The sequence below is a fragment of the Oncorhynchus kisutch genome, linkage group LG20 (assembly GCF_002021735.2).
Source record: "Oncorhynchus kisutch isolate 150728-3 linkage group LG20, Okis_V2, whole genome shotgun sequence".
NCBI lineage: Eukaryota > Metazoa > Chordata > Actinopteri > Salmoniformes > Salmonidae > Oncorhynchus > Oncorhynchus kisutch.
This window is the reverse complement of record NC_034193.2, coordinates 10617032-10630382: the sequence shown is the minus strand read 5'-3', so window position 1 is coordinate 10630382 and position 13351 is coordinate 10617032. Positions and strand designations below refer to the sequence as shown.

Sequence of the window (13351 nt, the reverse complement as noted above, 5' to 3'; positions counted from 1 at the left end):
CTCTCTCTCTCTCCCTCTCTCTCTCTTGTGGATCTCTCCTTTTGAGCTGTGGGTAGCTCTGTTGTCTAAACCTGTGGCATGAATGATAAACGATCTCAGCAAGGAAAGCATACCAATGCTTTATTCATTTGTTTGACCACAATAAAGACATAAACAATATGGTTTCAGTGAGTTTCAGTAACTCTGAGTCCAGTGACAGTTCTGTGCCAGTCTCCCCTCTGCCACTAGTGCAATGACGTTGTCTGTCATTCTGTGTGTCAACAATGACTTATTTTACATGTGTTGCTGTGAGTGAGGGCAGAGAGTGTGTGAGGTCTCTGTATAAAAGCAGTGGTCAGACCTCCAGGAGACTCCAGAAAGAGGCTGAATCTCTCTCTGTCCCCCAGATGGAGTCACTCGATCCTGGGGAGTCGTTGGAAGACAACCTGCTAAGAGTACGGAAGTCAACGGTGGGCCGCACCCACTCCCTACCCAATGACTGCTATATGTTCCTGTCTCTGGAGCCCTTTGGGTCCCCAGGAGCCAGCCTGGCCCCTGGTTTAGCCTCACAGACACAGACTACAGGACCACAGCACATACAGACCATCAACAAGGCCCTGTCAGGTACAGTACAGACAATCCCTCTACACACTGACACTGTTCACACACGCACACACACACACACACACACACACACACACACACACACACACACACACACACACACAGGCATGCACACACCAGACAGGTCACTCGACATCCAAGACGATATTCGATGGCCGACCAGGTCCCAGGACTTTCGGGAGAAGACATCAAAACTGGCCACTAGGGGCAACGTCGAGTGCTCTAACCATCAGGTAGGGTTGTGGTTGGTCAGGGCGAATGGGGATGGCAGATGGGAGTATTTTAAGAGCTCCCGTCGAGTGTCCAATCCCAGGGTTCAATCCCAGGGTTCAATCCCAGGGTTCAATCCCAGGGTTCAATCTCAGTGCCACGCTTTCATCATTTGACCCTATCCCAAACTTTAACCCTTACCTCAATCATTCTGAATAACAGCCTAAACTTTACCATTGTTTATCACCCCTCCCCCCTCCACACGCAGACAAATGTTGGAAATTGAAGTCAGACCGTGAGACCTTGTTGCATGCACACATGTACACTCACTCACTCACACCCTCACTCTACTCAGAATGCTTTCCCCTCAATAAAAGTGTTCAGGAAAACCAAAAGTAATTTCCCGAACAGTAGGACCTGTAGCCAACCCACACATACTGTTTTGAAAATTACTTTTTATTTTTGTGTGTAAAGTACTATCTGTGTTGTTTGTGTTTCCTCAGGCTCATGCATCTCGCTACGGACCCAACCAGACGACAGACCCAGCAGTCCTCACAGCCTTTCACACTCCCAGATTATACACACACTCAGCCTTTCACACTCCCAGAGTATACACACACTCAGCCTTTCACACTCCCAGAGTATACACACACTCCCAGAGTATACACACACTCGGCCTTTCACACTCCCAGAGTATACACACACTCCCAGAGTATACACACACTCCCAGAGTATACACACACTCCCAGAGTATACACACACTTCCAGAGTATACACACACTCCCAGAGTATACACACACTCCCAGAGTATACACACACTCAGCCGCACGCTCCGCAGACAGGTGAGCCCCACACACACACACACACACACACACACACACATACAGCCACACACACACACACGGCCACACACACACACACACAGCCACACAGCCACACACACACAGCCACACAGCCACACAGCCACACACAGCCACACACACACACACACACACACACACACACACACAGCCACACAGCCACACAAACACACAGCCACACAGCCACACAAACACACAGTCACACAAACACACAGCCACACAAAGCCACACACAGCCACACAGCCACAGAAACACACAGTCACACAAACACACAGCCACACACACACACAGCCACACACAGCCACACAAACACACAGTCACACAAACACACAGTCACACAAACACACAGCCACACACAGCCACACAAACACACAGCCACACAAACACACAGCCACACACAGCCACACAAACACATAGTCACACAAACACACAGCCACACACAGCCACACAGTCACACAAACACACAGTCACACAAACACACAGCCACACACAGCCACACAAACACACAGCCACACAAACACACAGCCACACAAACACACAGTCACACAAACACACAGCCACACATAGCCACACACAGCCACACAGCCACAGAAACACACAGTCACACAAACACACAGCCACACACACACACAGCCACACACAGCCACACAGTCACACAAACACACAGTCACACAAACACACAGCCACACAGCCACACAGCCACACACAGCCACACACAGCCACACAAACACACAGCCACGCAAACACACACACAGCCACACAAACACACAGCCACACAAACAGACACACAGCCACACAAACACACAGCCACACAAACACACACACAGCCACACAAACACACAGCCACACAAACACACACACAGCCACACAAACACACACACAGCCACACACCAGAGGTATCAAATGTGTTCTACCAGAAATTACTTCATTGTCTTGTTCTTCTCATTTTTCTACTATGATGTTATGTTCATCCTAAACTGTCCTGTCCTTCCTCTCTGTTCTTCCTGTCCTTCCTCTCTGTTCTTCCTGTCCTTCCTCTCTGTTCTTCCTTCCTCTCTGTTCTTCCTGTCCTTCCTCTCTGTTCTTCCTGTCCTTCCTCTCTGTTCTTCCTGTCCTTCCTCTCTGTTCTTCCTGTCCTTCCTCTCTGTTCTTCCTGTCCTTCCTCTCTGTTCTTCCTGTCCTTCCTCTCTGTTCTTCCTGTCCTTCCTCTCTGTTCTCTGTGCAACTATGGTCTCCATCCCTCCTCCCTCACAATGCTCTTGATCTTCTGTCCATCTCTCTGTCCGTCCTTTCCTGCATCTGTTCTGTATCTGTTACTAACAGAGTGTAGTTTAGTAACCGTCAGACGCAGAACTACTGCTGAAAAACATGCACACTTCACTAACTCCTGACCTGCTATCACTGATATACTGAGCATCCCTATTCCCTACACAACCCCAACACAAACACACACCCCTTTCCTCTGACCTCTCCTCCTCCCCTGCTTCCTCCCACCATTCATTGTCTGTCTGTCTGTCTGTCTGTCTGTCTGTCTGTCTGTCTGCCTGCCTGCCTGCCTGCCTGCCTGCCTGCCTGCCTGTCTTCTAACCATCTGCCTCACACAATGAATCTCACCGGTGGCAGGTAGTGTTGAACATAGTTTTGGAATGGCTAGACTGTGTTAATTCTCATGGAAATAGGGGGCTATATTATTTATGAACCCCTCTAAGCTCATATGATCTACCTACTGATATCTTTATCACGCAGTTGTTGATTGATGGAATGTACTGTATTTATGTTTGAAATGCAGTCACTTTGCCTATGAATGGTAGACGTTGGCCTACATATCACAATGTTGTAACTATTACACTGTTATGACTCAGGGTTTAAATCAGGACTGTCTGTTCTGTCAAGAACAATATTTGGCCGCATATTTTATATTACTGTTTTGGAGCACTTGTTGGCCTTTTTGTGCAAGGTTGTGATTGTATGAGGGTGATTATGTTTATGAAATATTTACTATTGAGAAAAAGTAGTAATATCAAAGGTTTTTTTGTGTTACCCAGTGTAACAGGAAGTGTTCCACAATCACAAATAGGTATTAATTCTAAATGTAGGTGGAGTGGCGATATTGTGGCTGTGGCTTGGCAATAATATATTAGTCCACTAGATGTCATTGTTGTCACAGCTATGCTTTCTGTCAAGACTCACAAATAACAGTCGCGAAACAGTCATGTCCCGTTTGTCCCAAAACTCTCAGATAGTTTCCTTTTTCTTTTCTCTGTGCATATTTTGTCACAAAGCAACCAAGATACTGCAGAAGATAAGGAACGAGAGCTATATATAGTGTGTCATCGTGTTCTACTAACCTTTCCTCTCCTGTAGTACCCTCTGACCTCTGACCTCTCTGAGGAGACAAAGCTGAAGGGCTGCCCGATAGTACCACCCTCTAAAGGTTCAATAGATTTTAGTCGTTGGGTGTTAGCTGACTGGATAACAGAGGGGTATTGTCGGTATGGAACACGATACCCTACAACCTTAGAGCAGGGTTCCCCAACTGGCCCCCTTTGGGACGAATTGGGTGATTTTATTGTTCCACCCATAGATTTTTATTTTATTTATAATAATGTTATAATAATGTTATAAACACCAGGAAATCAGCTCCAAGTGATTTGAATTTAAGAAATCTGTTCCCAAGTTCTTCCACACATAATAGAGATGTGTACAAATGTAAGCAAGGTTTGAAATTATAATGTTTTAGTCAAACATTCTATCTGTTTGTATCTTGTGGTCAATTTACAGTCAACAAATGTATTTGTAATTATGTTCAGACCCCGTGAACATCCACTGAAGACAGAATTAGCTAGTGTAAGGTCTAGGGGTCGATTTGGGATTGGGCCTACGACATTGGGCAACCATGGTTTTACCCAATGCCCTAGCTGAGACAAACTGTACCCTACAACTGCTGCTACTGTAAAACATGTGCTGTCACTCAATCTCTTTATGATACAGATACTACTGACACATATCTGAATCTGAAATAGTTCTCTTGTGCAATAAACATACAGCAATACACTTAATAGTTAAAGTAGTAATAGTTAAACACTTAAAGTTCAATGTATTGTAGTTGCAACATTGCCTCTGTATCACAATGAGGCATTGTTGGTATTGGGACCATGCTGGTCTAATAGTAAACTTTGACCTTCACGGCTATTGGCCATCCTCACTCAGTCACCCCACACTAACCTGTCTCCCCCTCTCATCCCCTTATGTCCCCCTAAACCCTCATCCCTTCTCTCACTCTCAACTCCTCACTGCCTCACCCCTCTCCATGTCCATCTTTCCCTCTCATCTTCCACCTTTCTCCCCTTCTATCAAACTCTCACTTACTTCCTGCCTCCCTTTCCCCCTCCCTCTCCCCCTTCCTCTGCCAGGTATCTAATGACTCCCAGGAGGTCCTGTGTTCTGATGGAGGTGAGGAGGTAGTCCTCCATGTTGCTTCCCTCTCCTCCTCCTCTTCCTTGCCCTCCCATCTTCATCAGCAGCCTGCTCTCCAGTTGGTCCCTGCCACCCCAGGGGCATCCCCTCAACCGTCGCGCCCCAGGAGTGTCCACACCCAGCACCCCTCTTCCCACTCCTTACCCCCTCCTCCCCTTCCTCCCACTCACCCCTGGAGACAGGAAGAGGGCTCGGCTGATCAGGAAGTGTCGCTCATCACCAGGGCGGGGCTGGCGGGGATTGACGATGTCATCGGGGTTGGACTGGGGTCAGAGGACGGAGGTCTCGAGGGCAGTTACAAAGGTTACTGGGTTGGTCGTGGTGGGGGGCAGTTGAAGAGGTTCCACAGTGCTGACACCCAGGGGCGGAGCGTCCTTGCGCCCCGGTCACGCCCCCTGTCCTGGTTGGACGATCCTCATCGCCACTCAGTGGATGTGTGTTCGTCTGTAGAGTCCAGCCCCCAGCGCAGCACCACATCCTCGGGGTTCGTCTCCCGAGCAGACAGCCTCCAGATGCATTCCCAGACCACCACCCTGCCCTCTCCCTGACGCAAGAAAAAAATGAGCCCCCCGTGTATCTCCATAGACCCCCCGATGGACTGGAGCCCCAGTCCGGCCTCCACCCTGCCCGGGGGGGCTGGGATACCTCCTGTCTAAGGAGACGGGCACCCTCCAGTGACTCCAAGGACTCCTTTGACCTGGGGGTAAGGGAGGGCCTGGGGCTTGGGCTGTGCCAGGAGGGAGGTGGGTCCAACCCCAAGCTGTTGACTCTGCTGAGCTTCTCCTTCGAGAAAACAAGCTCTGAGCACTGAACACTGACACAAACACTGATGTAAACACAAACACTTATGTACACACACACAGAAAGGAACAATACACACATGCACATAGGCAAACAGCCACACATCCAAACACACGATGCACTTGGTATCCGTGATGATGGTAGTCCTAGTAATAATGCCGTAGAGAGTAAATATGGTAAAAGTACAACAAAACGGTCAAATCAACCTTGTGTTTTTGTTGAAGATCAGTACAGTCGTAGTTTGACCATTCCTTGTCTTTCCAAAACAACAATAATGCAACAATAACACAGCATAAACAGAGAAACAAGATGACTGATTCTCTTCCACCATGAACTGCAAGCCATTGGCTGCCGATTGACCCCATGACCTCTGGAGTGATGTCAGCACCAAGGACTTTGGATAGCAACCCCTGTGGCCGCTATAGGTACTGCTCGGTGTTAGTCACACGGGCAACAGTGGAGGTACAAAGCAATATGAACGTTTTTGAGACTATTTTTCTTAAATTATTGGGCCATAGTGTTTGTACAGATGTATAATTGTTTTATTTCATTATATTTTGACTTTTTGTGATGGGTTAACTTTATCCTCCCTGTTTGTTTCAATGTTAAAAATAATTGTTGGTTTGGTCCGTTTTGTTCTATTTTTTCACCATAGAGATATTTTGTAGCTTTCTTAATTTGCTGAAAGAAAGTGAATTATGTGCTGAGAATCATGTATTTGAAGGAATATATATATACATACATGTACAGTGCCTTCGGAGAGTATTCAGACCCCTTGACTTTTTCCACATTTTGTTACTTTACAACCGTATTCTAAAATGTATTAAATCGTGTTTTCCCTCCTCATCAATCTACACAGCAAAAACAGGATTCCAGATAATATTATATTTTTTTGCAAATAAAAAACTGAAATATTACATTCACATAAGTATTCAAACCCTTTACTCAGTACTTAGGGCTGCAATCCCGTTAATGGGATGATATGACAACAGCTAGTGAAAGTGCAGGGTGCCAAATTCAAAACAACAGAAATCTCACAATTAAAATTCCTCAAACATACATGTATCTTATACCGTTTTCAAATAGGCTTTACAGCGAAAGCACCACAAACTATTATGTTAGGTCACCACCAACTCACAGAAAAACCCAGCCATTTTTCCAGCCAAAGAGAGGAGTCACAAAAAACACAAATAGAGATCAAATAAAATCACTAACCTTTGATGATCTTCATCAGATGACACTCATAGGACTTCATGTTACACAATACATGTATGTTTTGTTTGATAAAGTCCATATTTATATAAAAACATCTGAGTTTACATTGGCGCGTTACGTTCACTAGTTCCAAAAACATCCGGTGATATTGCAGAGAGCCACATCATTTTGCAGAAGTACTCATTATAAATGTCGATAAATACAATTGTTAGACATGGAAATATAGATATACCTCTCCTTAATGCAACCGCTGTGTCAGATTTCAAAAACACTTTACCGAAAAACAATACCATGCAATAATCTGAGACGGCGCTCAGAAAATAAATACAATTATCCGCCATGTTGGAGTCAACAGAAATCGGAAATCATGTTATAAATATTCCCTTACCTTTGACAATCTTCATCAGAATGCACTCATAGGAATACTAGTTCCACAATAAATGCTTGATTTGTTCGACAATGTCCATTATTTATGTCCAAGTAGCTACTTTTGTTAGCGCGTTTAGTACACAAATCCAAACGCTTGTGCAGGTCCACCCGATCGTCGGACGAAAACTTCAAAAGGTTCAAAAAGCACCTTTCATCCGAGCTACTCAATACTGCCCCTGCAGCCATAAGAAGTTAAATAACCTTTGACAGTGATTACAGCCTCGAGTCTTGGGTATGACGCTACAAGCTTGGCACACCTGTATTTGGGGAGTTTCTCCCATTCTTCTCTGCAGATCATCTCAAGCTCTGTCAGGTTATTTTCAGCACTCTCCAGAGATGTTCGATGGGGCTCTGGCTGGGCCAGTGAAGGACATTCAGACACTTGTCCCGAAGCCAATCTGCGTTGTTTTGGCTGTGTGCTTAGGGTTGTTGTCCTGTTGGAAGGTTAACCTTACTCCCCAGTCTGAGGTCCTGAGTGCTCTGGAGCAGATTTTTATCAAGGACCTCTCTGTACCTTGCTCCGTTCACCTTTGCATCGATCCTGACTAGTCTCCCAGTCCCTGCCGCTGAAAAACATCCCCACAGCATGATGCTGCTTCACCATAAGGATGAGTTTCCTCCAGACGTAACACTTGGCATTCAGGCCAAATAGTTCATCTTGTTTTCATCAGACCAGAGAATCTTGTTTCTGGTGGTCTGAGAGACTTTAGGTGCCTTTTGGTAAACTCCAGGCAGGCTATCATGTGCCTTTTACTGAGGAGTGGCATACGTCTGCCCACTAACATAACAGCTTATTGGTGGAGTGCTGCAGAGATGGTTGTCCTTCTAGAAGGTTCTCGCCTCTCTACAGAGGAACTCTAGAGCTCTGTCAGAGTGACCATCGGGTTCTTGGTCACCTCCTTGACCAAGGCCCTTCTCCCCCTATTGCTCAGTTTGGCCGGGCGGCCAGCTCTAGGAAGAGTCTTGGTGGTTCCAAACTTCTTCCATTTAAGAATGATGGAAGCCACTGTGTTCTTGGGGACCTTCAATGGTGCAGAAATGTTTTGGTAACCTTCCCCAGATTTGTGCCTAGACACAGTCCTGTCTCGGAGCTCTACCGACAATTCCTTCGACCTCATGGCTTGGTTTTTGCTCTGACATGCACTGTCAACTGTGGGATCTAATATAGACAGGTGTGTGCCTTTCCAAATCATGTCCAAACAATTGAAAATACCACAGGTCAACTCTAATCAAGTTGTAGAAACATCTCAAGGATGATCAATGGAAACAGGAGGCACCTGAGCTCAATTTCGAATCTCATAGCAAAGGGTCTGAATATATTGAAGTTTTTTTTATATCTAATACAAAAATGACTCTAAAAACCTGTTCTCGCTTTGTCATTATGGGGTATTGTGTGTAGATTGCTGAGGATTTATATTTAGTTAGTCCATTTTAGAGTAAGTCTGTAACGCAACAAAATGTGAAAAATGTGAAGGGTCTGAATACTTCCCGAAGACACTGTATACACAGTACTAGTCAAAAGTTACTACTCCTTCAAGGGTTTTTATTTGTACTATTTTCTGCATTTTAGAATAACAGTGAAGACATCAAAACTATGAAATAACACATATGGAATCATGTCGTAACCAAAAAGTATTAAACAAATCTTCTATGTAGCCACCCTTTGCCTTGATTACAGCCTTGCACACTCTTAGCATTCTCTCAACCAGCTTCATGAAGAATGCTATTCCAACAGTCTTGAAGGAGTTCCCACATATGCTGAGCACCTGTTAGCTGCTTTACCTTCACTCTGCCGTCCAACTCATCCCAAACCACCTCAAATTAGTTTGAGGTCAAATAGCCGTTACACAGCCTGGAGGTGTGTTGGGTCATTGTCCTGTTGAAAAACAAATGATGATAGTCCCACTAGTCCCGCGCAAACCAGATGGGATGGCGTATTGCTGCAGAATGCTGTGGTTGCCATGCTGCTTAAGTGTCCTTGAATTCTAAATAAATCACAGACAGTGTCACCAGCAAAACACCCCACACCATCACACCTCCTCTTCCATGCTTCACGTTGGGAACCACACATGCATCGATCATCTGTTCACCTACTCTGCATCTCACAAAGAAACAAACATCTCAATATTGGTCTCATCAGACCAAATGACAGATTTCCACCGGTTTAATGTCCATTACTCATGTTTCTTGGCCCAAGTAAGTCTCTTCTTATAATTGGTGTCCTTTAGTAGTGGTTTCTTTGCAGCAATTCAACCATGAAGTCCTGATTCACGCAGTTTCCTCTGAACAGTTGATGTTGAGTTGTGTCTGTTACTTGAAGTCTGTGAAGCATTTTTTGGGATGCTTTTTCTGAGGCTGGTAACTCAAATGATCTTCTCCTCTGCAGCAGAGGTAATTATGGGTCTTAATTTCCTGTGGCAGTTCTCATGAGAGCCAGTTTCATCATAGCACTTGACGGTTTTTGCGACTGCACTTGAAGAAACTTTCAAAGTACTTGAAATATTCTGCATTGATCTTGTCTTAAAGTAATGATCGACTGTCATTTCTGTTTGCTTAATTGAGCTGTTCTTGCCCTAATATGGACATGTTCTTTTACCATATAGGGATATCTTCTGTATAACACCCCTAACTTGTCACAGCACAACTGATTCAGAAGGAAAGACATTTCACAAATGAACTTTTAACAAGTCAAACATGCTAATTGAAATGCATTCCAGGTAACTACCTCATGAAGCTGGTTGAGAGAATTCCAAGAGTGTGCAAAGCTGTCATCAAGTCAACAGGTGGCTACTTTGAAAAATCTCAAATATAAAATAGATTTTGAGATTTGATTAACACTTGTTTGGTTACTACATTCCAAATGTGTTATTTAATCATTTTAATTTCTTGACCCTTGTTCTTCAATGTAGAAAATAGTACTAAACTAAAGAAAGCCCTGGAATGAGTAGGTGTGTCCACATTTTCGACTGGTACTGTGCACAAACAGAGCTTGGATTTTTAGCACAAGATGAGGACTTTGAATGTAAGCAACATAATGGGAAAAGTCAACGTGATGGTATTTACCCGATAACTTTAACAAACATGAAGAATTTACAAAAGTGTTTAAAGTTTTTTACTGACAAACTCCCATGAGATGCATCATCTTATTTTCAAGGCTGTCACAAAAACACTTACAGTAATACTCAATCCAACAAAGATTTATTCAACACGACCCTGGGAATCCATTATTTCATCTTGAAGAATCTTGATATAGTCTGTGACACACATCATTTCTACGCCAGTGAAACCAGTCCATAGTCAAGTGTGTACCTCTGAGGTGAGTATTTTGCAGCCGCACGTTCTAAGTGTTTCCCCTAGACAGCAGAGATGAGCTCAGTCTCACATCTGAATTCTCCCTGAATGAAAGAAACACTCACATCACTGTCCAGCTCTGTGCCACTGTACATGTGTAGTCATGTGGTAACCCTGTCATTGTGTGATCCACCCAGGCAGGCCCATCTCTGAGTCATCCAGCCCCAGGCCTGTGGTGTCTGTCTCCAGACCTGCTGCTGTATCAAAGTCCTGGGAGACAACTCATATCTGATAACCCCTTCTGGCTAAGCATTTTACTTTCTTCTCCTAAATCACTGGAATTCACATGGAGAGATGCAAAGGTTCTTGTGTTTGATTGAATGGTGGAGGGAAGTGTCCCAGTTAGTGATCACATTCTCTCTTCCTCGGTCTCTCTCTGTCTTCCTCGGTCTCTCTCTGTCATCCTCGGTCTCTCTCTGTCGTCCTCGGTCTCTCTCTGTCGTCCTCAGTCTCTCTCTGTCTTCCTCAGTCTCTCTCTGTCTTCCTCAGTCTCTCTCTATCTTCCTCAGTCTCTCTCTGTCTTCCCAGTCTCTCTCTCTCTCCCTCAATCTCTCTGTCTTCCTCAGTCTCTCTCTCTCTCCCTCAATCTCTCTGTCTTCCTCGGTCTCTCTCGGTCTTCCTCAGTCTCTCTATGTCTCCCTCAGTCTCTCTCTGTCTCCCTCAGTCTCTCTCTCCCTCAATCTCTGTCTTCTTCAGTCTCTCTCTGTCTTCCTCAGTCTCTCTCTGTCTTCCTCAGTCTCTCTGTCTTCCCAGTCTCTGTCTTCCCAGTCTCTCTCTGTGTTCCTCGGTCTCTCTCTGTCTTCCTCGGTCTCTCTGTCTTCCTCAGTCTCTCTTTGTCTTCCTCGGTCTCTTTCTGTCTCCCTCAATCTCTCTCTGTCTTCCTCAGTCTCTCTCTGTCTTCCTCAGTCTCTCTCTGTCTTCCTCAGTCTCTCTCTCTCTCTCCCTCAATCTCTCTGTCTTCCTCAGTCTCTCTTTCTCCCTCAATCTCTCTGTCTTCCTCGGTCTCTCTCTGTCTTCCTCGGTCTCTCTCTGTCTTCCTCGGTCTCTCTCTCTCCCTCAATCCCTCTGTCTTCCTCTGTCTCTCTCTGTCTTCGTTGTTCTCTCTCTGTCTTCCTCGGTCTCTCTCTGTCTTCCTCGGTCTCTCTCTCTCTCCCTCAATATCTCTGTCTTCCTCAGTCTCTCTCGGTCTTCCTCAGTCACTCTCTGTCTCCCTCAGTGTCTCTCTGTCTCCCTCAGTCTCTCTCTGTCTCCCTCATTCTCTCTCTCTCCCTCAATCTCTCTGTCTTCTTCAGTCTCTCTCTGTCTTCCTCAATCTCTCTCTGTCTTCCTCGGTATCTCTCTGTCTTCCTCGGTCTCTCTCTCTCTCCCTCAATCTCTCTGTCTTCCTCGGTCTGTCTCTGTCTTCCCAGTCTCTCTCTGTCTTCCTCAGTATCTCCTTGTCTTCCCAGTCTCTCTGTCTTCCCAGTCTCTCTCTGTCTTCCTCGGTCTCTCTCTGTCATCCTCGGTCTCTCTCTGTCTTCCTCGGTCTCTCTCTGTCTTTCTCGGTCTCTCTCTGTCTTCCTTGGTCTCTCTCTCTCTCCCTCAATCCCTCTGTCTTCCTCAGTCTCTCTCTGTCTTCCTCTGTCTCTCTCTCTCTCCCTCAATCTCTCTCTGTCTTCCTCGGTCTCTCTCTCTCTCTCCCTCAATCTCCCTCTGTCTTCCTCGGTCTCTCTCTCTCTCTCCCTCAATCTCCCTCTGTCTTCCTCGGTCTCTCTCTCTCTCTCCCTCAATCACTCTCTCTCTCCCTCGGTCTCTCTCTGTCTCCCTTGGTTTCTCCCTCGGTCTCTCTGTCTCCCTCGGTTTCTCCCTCGGTCTCTCAATTTAATTTCAAGTGGATTTATTAGCATGAGTAACAAGTTGACATTGCCAAATTAAGTAGAAAAGACAATAAACAAAAAGAGAAATGAACAAGAGAAATAAACAATTATAAATTAACAGTAAACATTACACTCAGAAAAGTTTTTAAAAAATATAAATATTATTCAAAATATTATTCAAAAATTATATTATTGGCTATGTACACTGTTGTAACATTTTGCAAAAGTTATGAAAGGGAAAATAAATAAACAGATAAATGTAGATTGTATTTACAATTATGTTTGTGCTCCACCAGTTGCTCTTTTCTTGTGACAACAGGTCTCAAATCTTGCTGCTGTGACGGCACACTGTGGTATTTCATCCAATAGATATGGGAGTTTATCAAGATTGGATTTGTTTACAAATTCTTTGTGGGTCTGTGTAATCTGAGGGAAATATATGTCTCTAATATGGTCATACATTAGACAGGAAGTTAGAAAGTGCATCTTGGTTTCCACCTCATTTTGCGTCTTCTCTTGAAGACAGGCTATGCTGATGGCGATCTCACT

At 45.0% G+C, this 13351-nt stretch overlaps 1 protein-coding gene across 1 annotated transcript; it reads left to right on the top strand.

Moving 5' to 3' along the window:
- The first annotated feature begins 386 nt into the window (after positions 1-386).
- LOC116355549 (voltage-dependent T-type calcium channel subunit alpha-1G-like) lies at positions 387-6914 on the top strand. Its single transcript, XM_031799989.1, has 2 exons — positions 387-603; positions 4932-6914. Exons 1-2 carry the CDS (start codon positions 387-389, stop codon positions 5696-5698), a joined length of 984 nt encoding a protein of 327 aa, XP_031655849.1. The 3' UTR covers positions 5699-6914.
- The last annotated feature ends 6437 nt before the right edge of the window (positions 6915-13351 follow it).

Bases quoted from the DNA above. Each gene is read 5' to 3' on its own strand.
- LOC116355549 (XM_031799989.1), top strand. From the start codon at position 387: ATGGAGTCACTCGATCCTGGGGAGTCGTTGGAAGACAACCTGCTAAGA. The intron at 604-4,931 runs GTACAGTACAGA...TTATGTCCCCCT, and splicing joins CATCAACAAGGCCCTGTCAG to AAACCCTCATCCCTTCTCTC.